Source organism: Hemitrygon akajei, chromosome 9 (assembly GCF_048418815.1).
Source record: "Hemitrygon akajei chromosome 9, sHemAka1.3, whole genome shotgun sequence".
Lineage (NCBI taxonomy): Eukaryota > Metazoa > Chordata > Chondrichthyes > Myliobatiformes > Dasyatidae > Hemitrygon > Hemitrygon akajei.
This window is the reverse complement of record NC_133132.1, coordinates 138,250,144-138,266,067: the sequence shown is the minus strand read 5'-3', so window position 1 is coordinate 138,266,067 and position 15,924 is coordinate 138,250,144. Positions and strand designations below refer to the sequence as shown.

Sequence of the window (15,924 nt, the reverse complement as noted above, 5' to 3'; positions counted from 1 at the left end):
TCTGTATTAAGTCCACGGCCTCTATAGATCTGTCTTTGGTCCACAGCCTCTGTAGATCTGTCTTTGGTCCACGGCCTCTATAGATCTGTCTTTGGTCCACAGCCTCTATAGATCTGTCTTTGGTCCACAGCCTCTATAGATCTGTCTTTGGTCCACGGCCTCTATAGATCTGTCTTTGGTCCACGGCCTCTATAGATCTGTCTTTGGTCCACAGCCTCTGTAGATCTGTCTTTGGTCCACGGCCTCTATAGATCTGTCTTTGGTCCACAGCCTCTGTAGATCTGTCTTTGGTCCACAGCCTCTATAGATCTGTCTTTGGTCCACAGCCTCTATAGATCTGTCTTTGGTCCACAACCTCTATAGATCTGTCTTTGGTCCACGGCCTCTATAGATCTGTCTTTGGTCCACAGCCTCTATAGATCTGTCTTTGGTCCACGGCCTCTATAGATCTGTCTTTGGTCCACGGCCTCTATAGATCTGTCTTTGGTCCACGGCCTCTGTAGATCTGTCTTTGGTCCACGGCCTCTATAGATCTGTCTTTGGTCCACAGCCTCTATAGATCTGTCTTTGGTCCACAGCCTCTATAGATCTGTCTTTGGTCCACGGCCTCTATAGATCTGTATTTGGTCCACGGCCTCTATAGATCTGTCTTTGGTCCACAGCCTCTGTAGATCTGTCTTTGGTCCACAGCCTCTGTAGATCTGTCTTTGGTCCACGGCCTCTATAGATCTGTATTTGGTCCACGGCCTCTATAGATCTGTCTTTGGTCCACAGCCTCTATAGATCTGTCTTTGGTCCACGGCCTCTATAGATCTGTATTTGGTCCACGGCCTCTATAGATCTGTCTTTGGTCCACGGCCTCTATAGATCTGTCTTTGGTCCACGGCCTCTATAGATCTGTCTTTGGTCCACAGCCTCTATAGATCTGTCTTTGGTCCACAGCCTCTATAGATCTGTCTTTGGTCCACGGCCTCTATAGATCTGTATTTGGTCCACGGCCTCTATAGATCTGTCTTTGGTCCACAGCCTCTGTAGATCTGTCTTTGGTCCACGGCCTCTATAGATCTGTATTTGGTCCACGGCCTCTATAGATCTGTCTTTGGTCCACAGCCTCTGTAGATCTGTCTTTGGTCCACGGCCTCTATAGATCTGTCTTTGGTCCACAGCCTCTATAGATCTGTATTTGGTCCACGGCCTCTATAGATCTGTCTTTGGTCCACAGCCTCTGTAGATCTGTCTTTGGTCCACAGCCTCTATAGATCTGTCTTTGGTCCACGGCCTCTATAGATCTGTCTTTGGTCCACGGCCTCTATAGATCTGTCTTTGGTCCACGGCCTCTATAGATCTGTCTTTGGTCCACAGCCTCTATAGATCTGTCTTTGGTCCACAGCCTCTGTAGATCTGTCTTTGGTCCACAACCTCTATAGATCTGTCTTTGGTCCACGGCCTCTATAGATCTGTCTTTGGTCCACAGCCTCTATAGATCTGTCTTTGGTCCACAGCCTCTGTAGATCTGTCTTTGGTCCACGGCCTCTATAGATCTGTATTAAGTCCACGGCCTCTATAGATCTGTCTTTGGTCCACAGCCTCTGTAGATCTGTCTTTGGTCCACGGCCTCTATAGATCTGTCTTTGGTCCACAGCCTCTATAGATCTGTCTTTGGTCCACAGCCTCTATAGATCTGTCTTTGGTCCACGGCCTCTATAGATCTGTCTTTGGTCCACGGCCTCTATAGATCTGTCTTTGGTCCACAGCCTCTGTAGATCTGTCTTTGGTCCACGGCCTCTATAGATCTGTCTTTGGTCCACAGCCTCTGTAGATCTGTCTTTGGTCCACAGCCTCTATAGATCTGTCTTTGGTCCACAGCCTCTATAGATCTGTCTTTGGTCCACAACCTCTATAGATCTGTCTTTGGTCCACGGCCTCTATAGATCTGTCTTTGGTCCACAACCTCTATAGATCTGTCTTTGGTCCACAGCCTCTGTAGATCTGTCTTTGGTCCACAGCCTCTGTAGATCTGTCTGCATTGAAGGCCCAGTGCTGAGGCTGCAAACTCTCTGCCTGAAAGAGAAAGCTGAGCATTGGAGATGTGACATGGCCAGTGAGCGAGAAAACTCTGTTCTCAAAAATGGACTGCCTAAAGATGCCATGTTTGTTTGTCTCCTCCTTGGTTGTATTCAATAACTTCTCTTCTTCAGCTCTCTGGGATAGAGATTAGCAACAACTGAGTGAACAAATCAGAAAAGGGTCCCACTTAGTTGACCCCCTTTTGTTCAGGTATCTCTCCTGACTTCCCTCTGCACCCCAGTTCCTTCCCTTGGGGAGGAATCCTCTCAACAGCACTCTTTCAAACCTCTTCTATAGGGTCACCTCCCACTCCATCACACTCCAGTCACTATGGGTCCAGTCCATTCAGCCCCTTTTCAAATGTCATCCAGCAATCATCATAGTGAGCCCTCACTGCACTGCCTCCAGCGGAAGGCTGAAGTGCATTCCAAGCTCGTTGCCCAGTATTGTCGCATCATGTCCCTTGTCCCTTCCACTCACCTTCAGTAGTGTGTGTTATCTCACACGTAAGTATCTTGCCTTTTAATAACCAAGTTCTCACATGCATTATCACCTTTCAGAATTAACTGGTATGGTGGCATTCTGATGCATTAAGCATGTTGAAATTATAATAATATTCTCTTCAAACTCTATTATAATTTAGCCACAATCGTTGAAGAGAAAATTGATCATTTTTTTCCTTGAATCTTACTGATTTGTGATTGTAAAATGCTGAATTCTGGTCAGAAAATTCAATAAATATTAATGATTTTTGTATTGAAGTATAGAATCAACATGAAGTAATACAAGAAGTGTTTTAATAGTTTAATCAGGAGGCTGCTTGTTACATGTGCCTAAGTAGGCCTGTATTCTCTAAACAACAGCACACACAAAATGCTGGTGGAACACAGCAGGCCAAGCAGCATCTGTGTACCACCAGCATTTTGTGTGTGTTGTTGTTTGAATTTCCAGCATCTGTAGATTTCCTCGTGTTTGCTGTTTTCTTTATTTGGGCAACTGTACTGTCATAAAGCACTGTCACTTAACTGGCCTGTTCTCTCAGCAGATGAGGGGTGTGAGGATGAGGAGGAAGCAGAGAGCCTGCAGAATGGAAAAGAAAGGGGTAAGATCATAAGAAATTGGAACGTGATCATGCTTGAAGCTTATCTATGAAGAATTGTTTATCAAATGCTTTATTAACTGAATATTATGAGGAAATGTTGATGTTCAATAAGTGAAACTAATGAATAAAACCCTTCAAGGCACAAAAAATAATGTCCAGGGATTTCTGGACTGCTTATCAGTTGCCGCAGGGGTTATCGGTGCTCTTTGGGCCTATCCAGCTGATCTAGTCCATGCTGATTCTTTGCTAGTACAATCCAAAATATTCACTACCACTTTTTTCCTCGTCATGTGTTATTTTAAAAGATGTGAACCAAGAATTTATTATTTGGTACACCATGAAATGATATCAGAAATAGTCCTGCTGTTTCAGTGTGTGGCACTGAATGTATGACAACACGATTCTGTGTATGCCAGCATGCAAGCCAAGGCAGAATGATATGGAGAGCAAGCTTTTGCCCATGTAGTAGGCTCCCCTCTCCACACAGTTATTGAATCCAAAGGAATGGCAGAGACCGATACAGTTTGACACCAGAGGCATCGCAGGAGTTACCAGTCAGCGTTAAACTCAGTGAAGGACTGCTTCAGGGACTCCAGATCCGGATTTCTCCTCAGGATTTAGCCACAAAGCAGTGGAAGTTTGAGATTAGAGCTGCCAATCATGGCTGACGAGCCCCATCCGCCTGAAATGACTGGTGTTATGGCACCAGTAACCCGCTTTTGCACCTTCTCAGTCAGTATGGATCTGCCAGGCTTAGCTAAGCCACACATGAAGGCCAGGAGCTGGACTTGGTTGTCAGAGGCTATTTGAGACGCATGCTGTTGGGAGCATTTAGTAGGTAGTGAGAGCTTATCCTCACTACCTCCCACTGGCTATAACAATCTTAAGGAACCCTAAACACCAGGGTGCAATGAAATCAGTGAGAGTCAGGGAGTTTTGTGTTCAGTGTCTTGAAAAAATGGTATTTGAATTGAAGGGCTTTATATTTGATTTCTAGTCACAAGCCTGGAGCACTGTTGTCCTTTGTTTGGGGTCTGTGATTTAGTGGGATGTTTCTGAAACAGACCTTTCCATCAGGGAGTCCTTTCGGCCCCTCAGATTTCTCCCTCCCTCGTCTTCGACTGCGGGTGCTTTTCACCAAGACCTATCTCCGGCTCCTCCCCAGTTCTGCTGTTCCTTTTGTTTCTGCTGCTCTTCAGGCAGCCTCTGGATCTGTCTGCTGCTCGTCCTCGGGCATTGCTTTCGGTTTGCTGGCCTCCAAGTGTACACCACACAATGATGAGTCTCTGCATCGGTGGAACGTGTCCTGCAAAGTACCCTGGCTGTTGCAGGCACCACCATCTCATTTTCAGAAGACCAGTGATGTTTTCCACAATATGGCCCTCATTTTACTGGTGTTCAACAGCTGTGGCAGGATCTCAAATCTGGCACTAGGGAAGTATTGCATAAGCCTTACTAACGTTACTCCCCTCACTTCATTTTCCATCACTCCTCCTCCACGATGATTCTCCCTCAGGTGTTGTTAGCTGAGGAACATGTCTGGCAGTTCATGTTGTCTGAAGCTGAACATATCACATGGGCTTTCTGGAAATGTGATTGACTGTCAGGAGACTGTGTTGATGATCCACAGCCACCTGCACGATTGTGGACTGAGATATGAATTAGAATCGGGAATAGATCACCTCCTGTTGGAGTCTGCCCAGCCATTCAGTAAGATCACAGCTAATCTCATTACCTCAGCTCTGCACATCAGTGGTGACACAGTGAGCCAAATCTCAAAATAATGAGTTGTTGAAGGAGATAGAGAGCCTAGTGGCGTGGTATTATGACAATAGCCTATCCCTCAATTTCAGAACACAAATTGAGTACAGGAAACTGAGAGACTAAGAGTTGGCGGCGGTGGGGTAGTTGTGATGCACAAACTCCTGTTTATGCCTACAATGCTGAAGTTGAGAGGGTTCAGAGATTGAGTCCCTGGGAGTAGCCTTCATCAATTGTCTGTTCTGGCTGAACTGCAACCAAGAAAGCTCACCAAGGCCTCTCCTTCCTTAGGAGGCTTAAGAAATTCAGTATGTTCCCATCGACCCTCACTAACCTAAGGTGCACCTTAGAAAGTATCTTACCCGAATGCATCGCGGCTTGGTATGGCGTGGTTTGCGTGACCACAAAAAACTACTGACAGAGCTCGGCACATTGCGGAAAGCCGCTTCCCCTCCACGTCTACATTTCTTGCTAACTAACTAAAGCAGCCAACAGAATAAAGGCCCTGGACGTTCTCTCTCCTCCCCCTCCCATCGGGCAGAAGAAGTTGTACTTGAATCTGAAAGCACATGCCACGAGGTTCAAGTACAATTGCAGTCCTACTGTTATAAAACCATTGAATTGTCCCTATGTATGATAAGGTGGACTCGATGTCACAATCTACTTTGTCATGACTTTGTGCCTTATTGTCTATCTGCACTGCATATGCTCGGTAAAGCTTCATTCTGCTTTCCTTTGCACTACCTCAGTGTATTGATTTGATTAAATGATCTGTATGGATGGCACACAAAACAAAGTTTTCACTGTACCTGGGTACGTGTGACAACAATAATCCAGTTTACCAATTTACAGCCTTGGAACACTGGCCCCATGTATATTTGGTCATCAGAGAGGGCAAGGTAGGGTGTTGCATGTCTGAGGATTCTGTGGTGTAGCGTCTTGTCATCTTTGCCTTTTGTCCCAACTACCACCATAAACATGCAAAAAAAAACCTCCAGTCAGATTTCCTAAAATCAACAAATTGCCCCTTGAAATCATGGGGGGGGGGGGGGGGAACGCAACGATGTATGACCAGTTCAACAGTGATACGTTGATTATCACCATAATTCGTGCCAAATCTCCAGTTTGCTTCAGTAAGGGTGGAACTATGTGTTGCACGAATTGGACATTGTTGGGTGCGTGAGCAATACCAGACGCATGCAAATTGCACACAAAATATAAGCCCTAGGCAATCCAGTTTCTTGGCAAATATTTATAAAGTTATTTCTGCTTGACTGGAAAATTGTGATCATGCAACAAGGCCATTCATCTAATCATGCATTGAAAGAGCTCCCTCATATTGTACTGCAGCACAGCCTCTTTCCCATCACTCTCAATATCAGTCCTCCTGGTGGTCTAAGTTGTCAATTTTTTTTGTCACTGAAGTGAATTCTAAGAGGTGTTAAATTTTCCTCAAACTTTGTTCACTACTAAATTCTTATAAACAACCTCTGTATAAATCAACCCTGTCGATGTCCAACATTATCATTGTCAAAGTGTTTATTTGCACACATGATGAAGATTATTGTGTAGATTTATTATCTACAAACTACAATTACTGAATGTTCTCAAAATCACACCTACTTATTCACAAATTCACCACATTGTGTTACCATGCAGCCTAAAGGAAATATCTGTTCTTCATGTGCCCTGCACGTTACACACTTGGGCAATCATGGTTCTCCACATCGAACGATCCTTCACAGTGTCAGTGATACCTCGCACACTTAGATCTGTTAGTTCTTTCACAGTGTCCATATATTTTCTTCTTTGCCTTCCTCTTCTGCGTTTCCCAGGCATACGGCCTTGTAATGTAAGGTATTCTATTTCTCCCTTTCTGATGACATGGCCCAGGAAATTAAGTTTCCTCTTATTTAATGTTCTCATTAAAGATCTTTTTGTATGGGCACGTAGTAAATCAGTAATAAATCTAAAAATGATTGCTACAATGTTCAGTTGAAATTTCCAAGTGTAAATGGAAGAATACCTAATGGAAAGCTGAATAATCTTAATTTCAAATGCTGCTATGAAGATTAAGCATGGATTTTTGATATGTCATATTTTTCTGTGCATTCAGATTGTCTGAGTCTAAATAATGCTGGGGGTCCAAGGACTTTTCATCAACAGGATGCAAGTTCATAGCTCCCAGAAAACCACAACACAGGGTTGTGGATAATAGGGTTGTAAAAAACACTTGTAGTATGCTTGCCTCCGTAGGTCAAACTAGAGAATAAAAGAGTTACACATCAGTTTGCAACTTTGCAAAGCCCTGGTTAGGCCACATCTGGGGTATCTGATTGCACTGGAGTAAGTACAAGGGAGATTAACCAGAATGTTGCCTGGATTGAAGTATTTTAGTTACAGAGAGATGTTGGATAGTTTGTGCTTGTTTTCCCTGGAGTGAAAGAGGCTGACGTCATGACCTGAATAAAGTTAAAAGAAGCATAGATGAGATTAATAGTCAGAATTATTTTTCCCAAGGTAGGGGTTGTCAAAATCAGGGGGGCAAGAGGGAAGAGGTGTATAAGTTAGACGGAAGAATATTAAAGGAGACGTGAAAGATGTTTTTTTTACACAAAATGTGGTTGATATCTGGAAAATACTGGCAGGAGGCAGGTCCAATCGCAATGTTCGTGGCAGCACATGAGGAGGCAAGGCAGACTTGGGATTGGTGTAGAGGCACCACAAGCAGCATGATGTTGCAAGTCGAAAGGCCCGTGTCTTACGCTGTACAAATTTATAACTCTGTGTAACACTTCATAACATGATGCAAGAGTTGTGGCAATGAGCAATTTTATGACAAAGAGAATTCTAAATTTTAAGAACATTTTATAAAGCACAAATAGGATACAAGGTAAGCAGAATGAGCCTAACATTATATCCCAATATCTGTAGTTCTCTAATAATTTATAAACAGCATGAACAGCATGCTTTCTCCATACAAAAATGCACTAACTATCATGATGCCATAAGTGAGATGTCTGTATGGTCCCCAAAAGTTGGTGGTATTCATCCATGAGCACTGAGAACAACAGTAGCCCATCTGCTTCAGATGTATTTGTTCTCCTTTTAAAAATTGGCCTAATTTAGGAACAGCTTGGAGGCTTCGTGATGCAAATTTGTTTTAGCATGGCTCTGCTCCTGCCTGGATCTGTAAGATGACATGCAGAAAAGGGGATAAAAGTTTGATGTATTCTGTGGCAGGACTTATCAGCTTCATGAACACAGGTGAGAAATTTACCTGCAAAGCAGAGATTGAATTTTATTAATATAATTTATTTTCCAACAGGTTAAAGTGGAAAATGGAAGGTGGAACCTAATTCAAGTAAGTGAGTTAATTACAGCCAGTAAGTATAGTGATGAAAAGATATTGGAGTCATCATTTATTCCCTTCGTTTGATTTCAGGCTAAAGATGAAAAGTTAACAAATTTACAGTATTTAAAATCTGTTTCTATATCCAGTGGGAGCTGCTGGAATTTATTCACAGACATCAATTTCAAAACATTTGGCCAGTTTGTGGGAGTGGCTCCACCAATAGGTTCTAAATTGAATTAAGCAACAGAGCGTGAACTGGCTGAACTCCCCACCTGGGAGTCTGCTGCCTGAGCCTGCTCTGAGGTCAGCCTGCTACAGTCAAGTCTATTTACGGTACTTGTATGTGAAGCCACCTGTAAATGTACGGTCACTTAAATCATTTAATTAATTTTGCTTGCTCCAACTATTTTCACTAGTTATGTGTTTCAAATGGTTTAATTAATGTTCTGCATTTCAAATAGTTAATTTTCAAAGTAATTCAATTGAATTGTTATTTTTGCATGGTTACTAAATGTCAGGAACATACAGGAACATTCATATATTTAACAACTTGGTTTTCCTGTCTAAATAACTTAGTGGATGGGGCATATGCTCAGCCATCCACAATGTCATTACAATGTGTATTAACTCCTGCTGTTTTAAAGACCAATCTGGATCCTAGGATCCACTCTATCTGTAGATGGCTGGCTTGCTACTGGCAGCATGTTCATGCACTTAGATACATTTCTGCAGTCCACCCAGAGTTTGGACCTCAATCAGATTTTGTCCTCTTTTCCAAACTTGTTTCCCCCATTTCCTTTGATGTCCATGTTGCCTGGCAATTACAGAAATACCAATCACCTCCTTGTACAATACTAATTAAAATTTATGTAGTAGTGTTCAGAATTACTGGCCTCTAAGTCTAGCTGTGCACATCGTGTTTCTCAAGCATTAGCTGGTCTTTTGAACTGCCAGATCTGGTGGGGAGGAAGTATTTCTGATCGGAGGTGCACAGCTCACCATATTGGTGGAGGAAAAGAATGTTCATCCAAAACCCACAACGGAGCATAAAAAAATAAGCATGAGTAGACCAAATGGTCTCTTCATGCCTCATACCTACTCCTCAATTCATAAGATCATGCATCATCACAGTATCAGTTTCCTGCATTGGGAGCAGGAATATACCACTGAACTCCTTTTGAGTTCACCATTATTAAACAACAGAATTGATTTGCTTCTTACATGATCTCTGCATTTACACTACTTCAGTAACCTCCCTATCTATCCCTTCCTTCACTTTGTATCTCTGCATTCCCTTCAAATCTAAAAATCAGATCATAAGACATAGGAGCAGAATTAGGCCATTCAGGCCATCAAGTGTGCTCTGCCATTTTCATCATGGCTGATCCCGGATCCAACTCAACCCCATGCACCTGCCCTCTCACCATATCCCTTGATGCCCCAAGCAATCAGGAATCTTATCAACTTCCGCTTGAATATACCCACAGACTTGGTCTCCACCACAGATTCAGCACTCCCTGGCTAAAAAAAATTACTCTTTACTTCTGTTCTGAAACGTTAACCCTTAATTTTGACCAGAGGAAACAGCCTCTCCACATCCACCTTATCCAGTCCTTTCTGCAGGTTTCAATGAGATCCTCACAGATTTTTTTTAACTTCCAGTGAGTACAGGCCCAAAGCTGCCAAGCACTCCTCATATGATAGCCTCTCATCTTTGCCTGGAATATAGCCAGTTACTGAGTCTTTGGAAATTTATACTTATGTATAAAATTTTTTTAGGGCTTCACTGTAGTATAGTGATCAGCACAGCACTATTACAGCTTGGGATGTCAAAGTTCAGAGTTCAACTCTAATGTCATAAGTACATTCTCCCCATGAGCACATGGGTTTCCTCTGGGTGCTCCAGTGTCCTCTTAACAGTTCAATAACATACTGGTTAATTGGTCATTGAAAATTGTCCTGTGATTAGGCTAGTATCAACTAGGTTGCTGGGCAGCACGGCCTTTTGTGCCGGGAGGGCTTGTTTTGCTCTGTGCCTCTAAATAACATAAAATACAAATTCCAAGTATCAACATTTGTTCGGGTGAAAGGATTTCCTCTCAAGCTGCCACCTTCATTTGAGATTGTGACCATGGTTTTAAGCTTTCCAGCAAAGGAAAACATCCTGTAAATTTTGGAGAATCTCAGTCCAATCTGTTTCGTGTTTCTTCATACAACATTCCAGGAATCAATCTGATGAACCTGTATCACATTCCTCCATTGCAATTATGTCCTTCTACACCGGCATCCAAACCCAAAACCCAATTTAACACTTCCTGATTCTTCTCAGATCAACTTTTGTCGCTATTGCATAACCTTAAATCCTCTCTGCTGATCATCCTGGTTCAGTAGGTCTTGTGATGGCAGCAGAAACCCGAATGTGATTTCCTCACTGTCGAATACCTCTGCCTTGTCTGACCATTATTTTGAGGTTCAAAGCCCAATACCAGAAGTACTTCATTCTTCTTCATTAATGGGTAGCCTACTTCTAAGAATGTATGATCTCATTATTTAGACCTTGCTCCAAAAATCAATATACTGTATCCTAGATATGTTTTATAATCCAAGATTTCAATCAAGGGACACTGACAGTGATGGCAACAATCCAGGCTTTGGAAACTTGGGTGAAATCATCCTTGCTACTGTCATGTGTGCCAAAGATTAGCTAAAGGCTCAGCTTGAGGTTCAGATCTGAGGCAATTGTGTGTGTAAAATGAGCTCAATAACGTAGCAAAGAGCAATTGACCACTATTTTCAATCAAGAGATCTGCAGATGCTGGACATTCAAGCAAAACACACAAAATGCTGGAGGATCTCAGCAGGCCAGGCAGCATCTACAGAAAAGAGTAAACAGTTCAGTTCCTCCAGCAGTTTGTGTGTGTTGCTTGGCCACTATTTTGTCTTTTTCAGATTTATTTATCTATATTAAATACTAGCCTAGAGGACAATTGTATGGTTGTTTCCCCTTTGGCAATTGCAGTATCATCAAATATCAAGTTTGAAATTAACCAGAACTTTTTTCTCTTGGTTTCATCTTCCCACTATTATATATTTCAGGCACAGTGACTACACGAAGAAACCAATCATATTTGACTTTTGTTCAGCCATTTGAACCACTCCCAGTCAGTTGTTGAAGACATCATTATGTGAATGTAAAAGAAAACAGATCAGCCTTCTACTGAACAATAAACTTCCATGTTCTACTCATTGAAGGACTTTGGCACAGGACACATTCATTTCTGTCTTCTAAATCTGGGGCATGCTTTATTTTCTTCTTGAACAAATTCTTACCTTTTTCTTGATTATGGATTTGTTCCAAGAGTCTAGATATTATTTTCTCATGTGTAAAACAGCAGCATTGGCAACTCAGTGCTGGAAACTTACGTAAATGAACTACTGAAGCAGTGAAATTTTGCTGCTGAATGTGTCTTTTGCTGCTGTATTTTTCGTATCTGTCCTCTGACAATTTATACTTTGAATTTGTCCTTCAGTGCTTGGAATGCATTTTTTCATTTAAATCTGCTGAGGGTATATATTAAGGGATTTCTTTATTACGTTGCCTAAACCAACTGGCAACATTTTTATATTCCAGCAATGCTATTCTTGCTATCTCGACATTTCTCAGGTTTGAGTTCAAATTAATTTCTCTGATAAAGGTATCATCTGTGGTATCAGAATTCACCATTCGATAAAAGTTTTCCCTTTACGTGAAACTTCATGAATTCATCTATTTCTATGCTTGGACGCCAAGACTGAAGGCTACAGAAAGCAGAAGTGTCCGATTTGGAAATTGCTAAAATCATTTGCTGTGCAGGTGTAGTTCTCTCACTTAAATAAAAATAAGTGATCCAGACTATAACTGAATGTAGTTATTTCCAGCTGACTCAAAAAACCTGTTTTGTAAGCAAATTGAAGGAGAAATAGGAAATTAAAGCAGGTAATTCTGTTTAGAGGGCACATATGGAAAGAGACATAAAATTTAATTTTTAAATTAAAGACCTTTTGTCTCTGTGTATCCAGCAATTTCTTATTTTTATTTCCGATTTCCATTATCTTCATTTTTTTACTTCCTTTTACTGTTGGAAATGCAGAACTTCTTAAGAAATAAACAGGCAATACAGATGTGTCATTTGAGCCATCATACTCAACGTAAAATACTTTGTACTATGACCTCTGTTTAAGTATCTTAACCCTTTGAGGAAGAGGCATTTTCCCTTTACCAAAGATAACAAAATTCAAAATATTTATCTGAATTTGCATAGTATTTATTTCTAATCAGCTTTTCCTGCCTTTGCTTGTAATGAGAACAATTCATTAGAATTATTTAAAGCTGTGATATTGTTTATGTTTCAACTGCAATTCCATTCCACAGACACTCAACTTTCAACAGCAAATAAAAACGGAAAGTGCCAGAAAGATGCTGAAGATCAGGCAACATCTGTGGAAAGAGAAACAGTTATTGTTTTCTCTTTACACAGAAGTTCTCTGAGTGCTGAGTAATTCTGGAATTTTCTGCTTTTATTATTCAGCATCTGCAAATTTGCAACCTGCATTTGTTCAAGAGAAAAATGTACTGTATTTTAATCTCAAATTTTGATGAAGTTTACAAAGTTGTTATTTATATCCTCAAATTCTATGCCCATGCTCTGAGAGAAATAAAATGGTGCATCTTTGTTTGATTCTAATATAAAGCCTTGTTTCTTCATCACTTCAATTCAACTGGAGGAAAACAAGCCAGCAGGAGAAATTTTACAAGCCAAGTCTGTATTTCTAGAATAAGTGGCTTTCAAAGGCTAAGGCTGGGATTTTTTTTGGGTGGAATGGGCAATTTTTCTGCATTCACATTGCCACTGAAATATCTTCTAATTGTTGGCTTTCTATGATAAGTTACCTTGATTAGCTAAATTGCAGAAAATCTATTTAGATTAAATTTCCAAGGAGCTTTATTCTCCACCTTTTGTGTTGTCTCTACTTCTGTGTTGTCAGACTGCCTGATCGCAGCAATTTTTTTGGAAAGACTCTCATCTTCTTCCATTCATGCCTCAAATGTTGGAGCTTGCCCACCGCCTTCACCTGCAAACCCACTACACCCCAAACACACTTCCAAACAAGCCACACTCCCTCCGTCTGCTTTTGAGAGCTATGTTGTCAACCAACCAAGTGCAGCACTTTAAAGGGAGAGAAGTGTGTGACATGAAATTCACACCTTGTAATGTTCTCTACCCTTGAGATTCTCATTAAAACCCACCACTTTAAGAAAGCTTTTAACCGGGACTTCTAATACAGTCTTACCTGAGGTTCATTTTTGACTAATTATTCCTCCATGAATCCATTTGTTAAGGACATGATGCAAATCCAATAGTTTTCGGTTCTGATTTGATTGGGTCGCCAGGATTTAATTCCAGCACCATCAACTGAGCTTGCTGTGGCTCGGAATTGGTACTCTTCACTTTACACAGACACCAAAAGCTCCAACTGTTACTTTATTGATCTCTTGAGAAAAACGGAAAGTTAAAATCGAAGTATGTTCCAAAGGCTGAAAGGTTGGTGGGATAGATTGAAAGAGCATGATAACTATCACTGTACGCTCAGATCTGCATGACTAATTGTTGCAAGGGTTTCTATATCTTTCAGATGCTTTCTTTCTACTGTGTAGCTAATATATTCCTCTGCAAGCAGAGGGGCTTTAAGAACACAAGCAGAGTTAGGTAGTGTTGTAGTTAGTTCAATATTGTTAATAGAAAATGAGTAACTTTAGAAGGGATTCTGAAATTTTAAATGAGCTAGAAAATCTGTATAATAGTATTGTTATAAGTGAGGTCATTCTTCACATTGAAATCGGCCACTTGTAAATTATGCAATTCTAAGTTAATTTGTATAGTATCTTAAATGTGTTGTGAGTTTGAATTCATGATGTTTTACTATCGTTAACCAGTTTTGTGTAACCCAAACTTGCCACCTGTGAACAATGTCTCAATGTTACGCTGTTTTACATTGCATTGGCTTTCCCCTGACTGCTGAAAATAAGAAAGATACAAAGATAAATAGCCAGATCAAAGATTGTTTTTAAGAATTTTATTTTATTTGTGGAACTAATGCCAGTTGTCATCTTTCTATTTATTATGTTGTGCTGATGTAATGCTGCACAAAAAATGTGGAGTCATTATTCTTCATTCAATCACAAATAAAGTTGAATCATATCTTTGAAAGTCAGTACATCGTGGACTTTAATGTATGAAATAACGGCATTGATAGCAAACTTGAAGCAAATAAATAAGAATAGTTGAAGTTGTAGTTAAAGTTGTATCAAATCCAAATATCACAAATGCTGACACAATTCAGTTTTATGTTAACAATAACAAAATTCTCAAGGGTAGAGCTGTTATTTTGGAGTTACGACTTTTTCCACATAACAACCTTTAAGTGTCTGCTCACATAATTCTTGATCAAGGCTTGAATGCAAGGCTTTTTGCCGTTCTAAGGAATTTTGCAAGAGTAGATGAGGATTGTAGATCGTACTTTGTTTTTCCATTGATAAGAATATATTAAAACCTAACAAGACAGGCCTCCATGCAAATGGACGAGTACAGTCGGCCCTCCTTATCCGCGAGGGATTGGTTCTGGGACTTCCCGCGGATGCTCAAGTCCCCTATATGAAATGGCGTAGTATTTGCGTATAACCTACGCACATCTTCCCGTATACTTGAAATCATCTCTAGATTACTTATAATACCTAGTACAATGTAAATGCTATGTAAATAGTTGTTATACTGTAATGTTTAGGGAATATTGACAAGAAAAATAACGTGTGTGTTCCACTCGCTCACAACACAAGCAGCGAACGAATGAGACACTGATTCTCCCGTGATCTTGAGGCTGTAGCGCGCTACATAGCAAGCTAGCCATCCCTTACTAGCCTTAAATTCTTTTCTCTCACTCTCATCAACCCCGTCACAGTAGTGTTCATAGAGACTAAGAGTTTTTTTCATATATAATTTGGCCATCGACAGAGATATGCTTCTGTGACATGCCCTCTAACCACACACTTAATGCTTTCTCAGTCTTCGCAAGCACTTTATCATGAACCAGAGAGACCATTTTTGCCGTTGTAGGGGCAGCACTAACATTTCCATGAATTTCAGCTTGTTTCTGCTTTATTGTGCGAATGCTCAATTCGTTCTTACTGACCTTATGGCCCACTTTGTAAAGCAACATGCCACTTTTCAAAAGATGTAATATTTCTACTTTCTTGGTGAGAGATAGCACTCTTAGCCTTCAAGGAATTGCTTTGACAACATAATTGCTTTTTAGGAGCCATTTTTTCACAGGAACAAAGTAGCAAACGAACAAGATGCGAGGCAAATAATGCTCGAGCAATGAGTGCTGGAAGAGCACTTCTGGGTTTTCTTGATTCGTGGTTGGTTGAATTTGCACATGCGGAACTCGCGGATAAAGAGGGATGACTAAATGGAGTTCTGTGGTATTTTATCAGGAGTTTCTCGTATAAGCTAATCAGATACTGGACAAAAGAAAAGGGTCACTAGCCCTCTGAAAACATGAAGTCTAAAGATCCTTCATGGTATTTTTTCCAGAGCAGAAA

General features: G+C 40.9%; 1 protein-coding gene across 15 annotated transcripts in view; it reads left to right on the top strand.

The window, feature by feature from the left end:
* Positions 1–14,537, top strand: part of LOC140733570 (dystrobrevin beta) — a 494,877-nt gene extending 480,340 nt beyond the window's left edge. For 14 of the 15 annotated variants that reach the window (XM_073057088.1, XM_073057083.1, XM_073057081.1 and 11 more), the window contains 3 exons: positions 3,110–3,169; positions 8,259–8,294; positions 11,382–14,537. In XM_073057088.1, coding sequence (XP_072913189.1) covers positions 3,110–3,169; positions 8,259–8,263 — 65 coding nt within the window. In that variant the 3' untranslated portion in view covers positions 8,264–8,294; positions 11,382–14,537. The remainder of the gene's footprint in view (positions 1–3,109; positions 3,170–8,258; positions 8,295–11,381) is intronic. The other variant, XM_073057089.1, reaches the window with a different exon arrangement.
* The last annotated feature ends 1,387 nt before the right edge of the window (positions 14,538–15,924 follow it).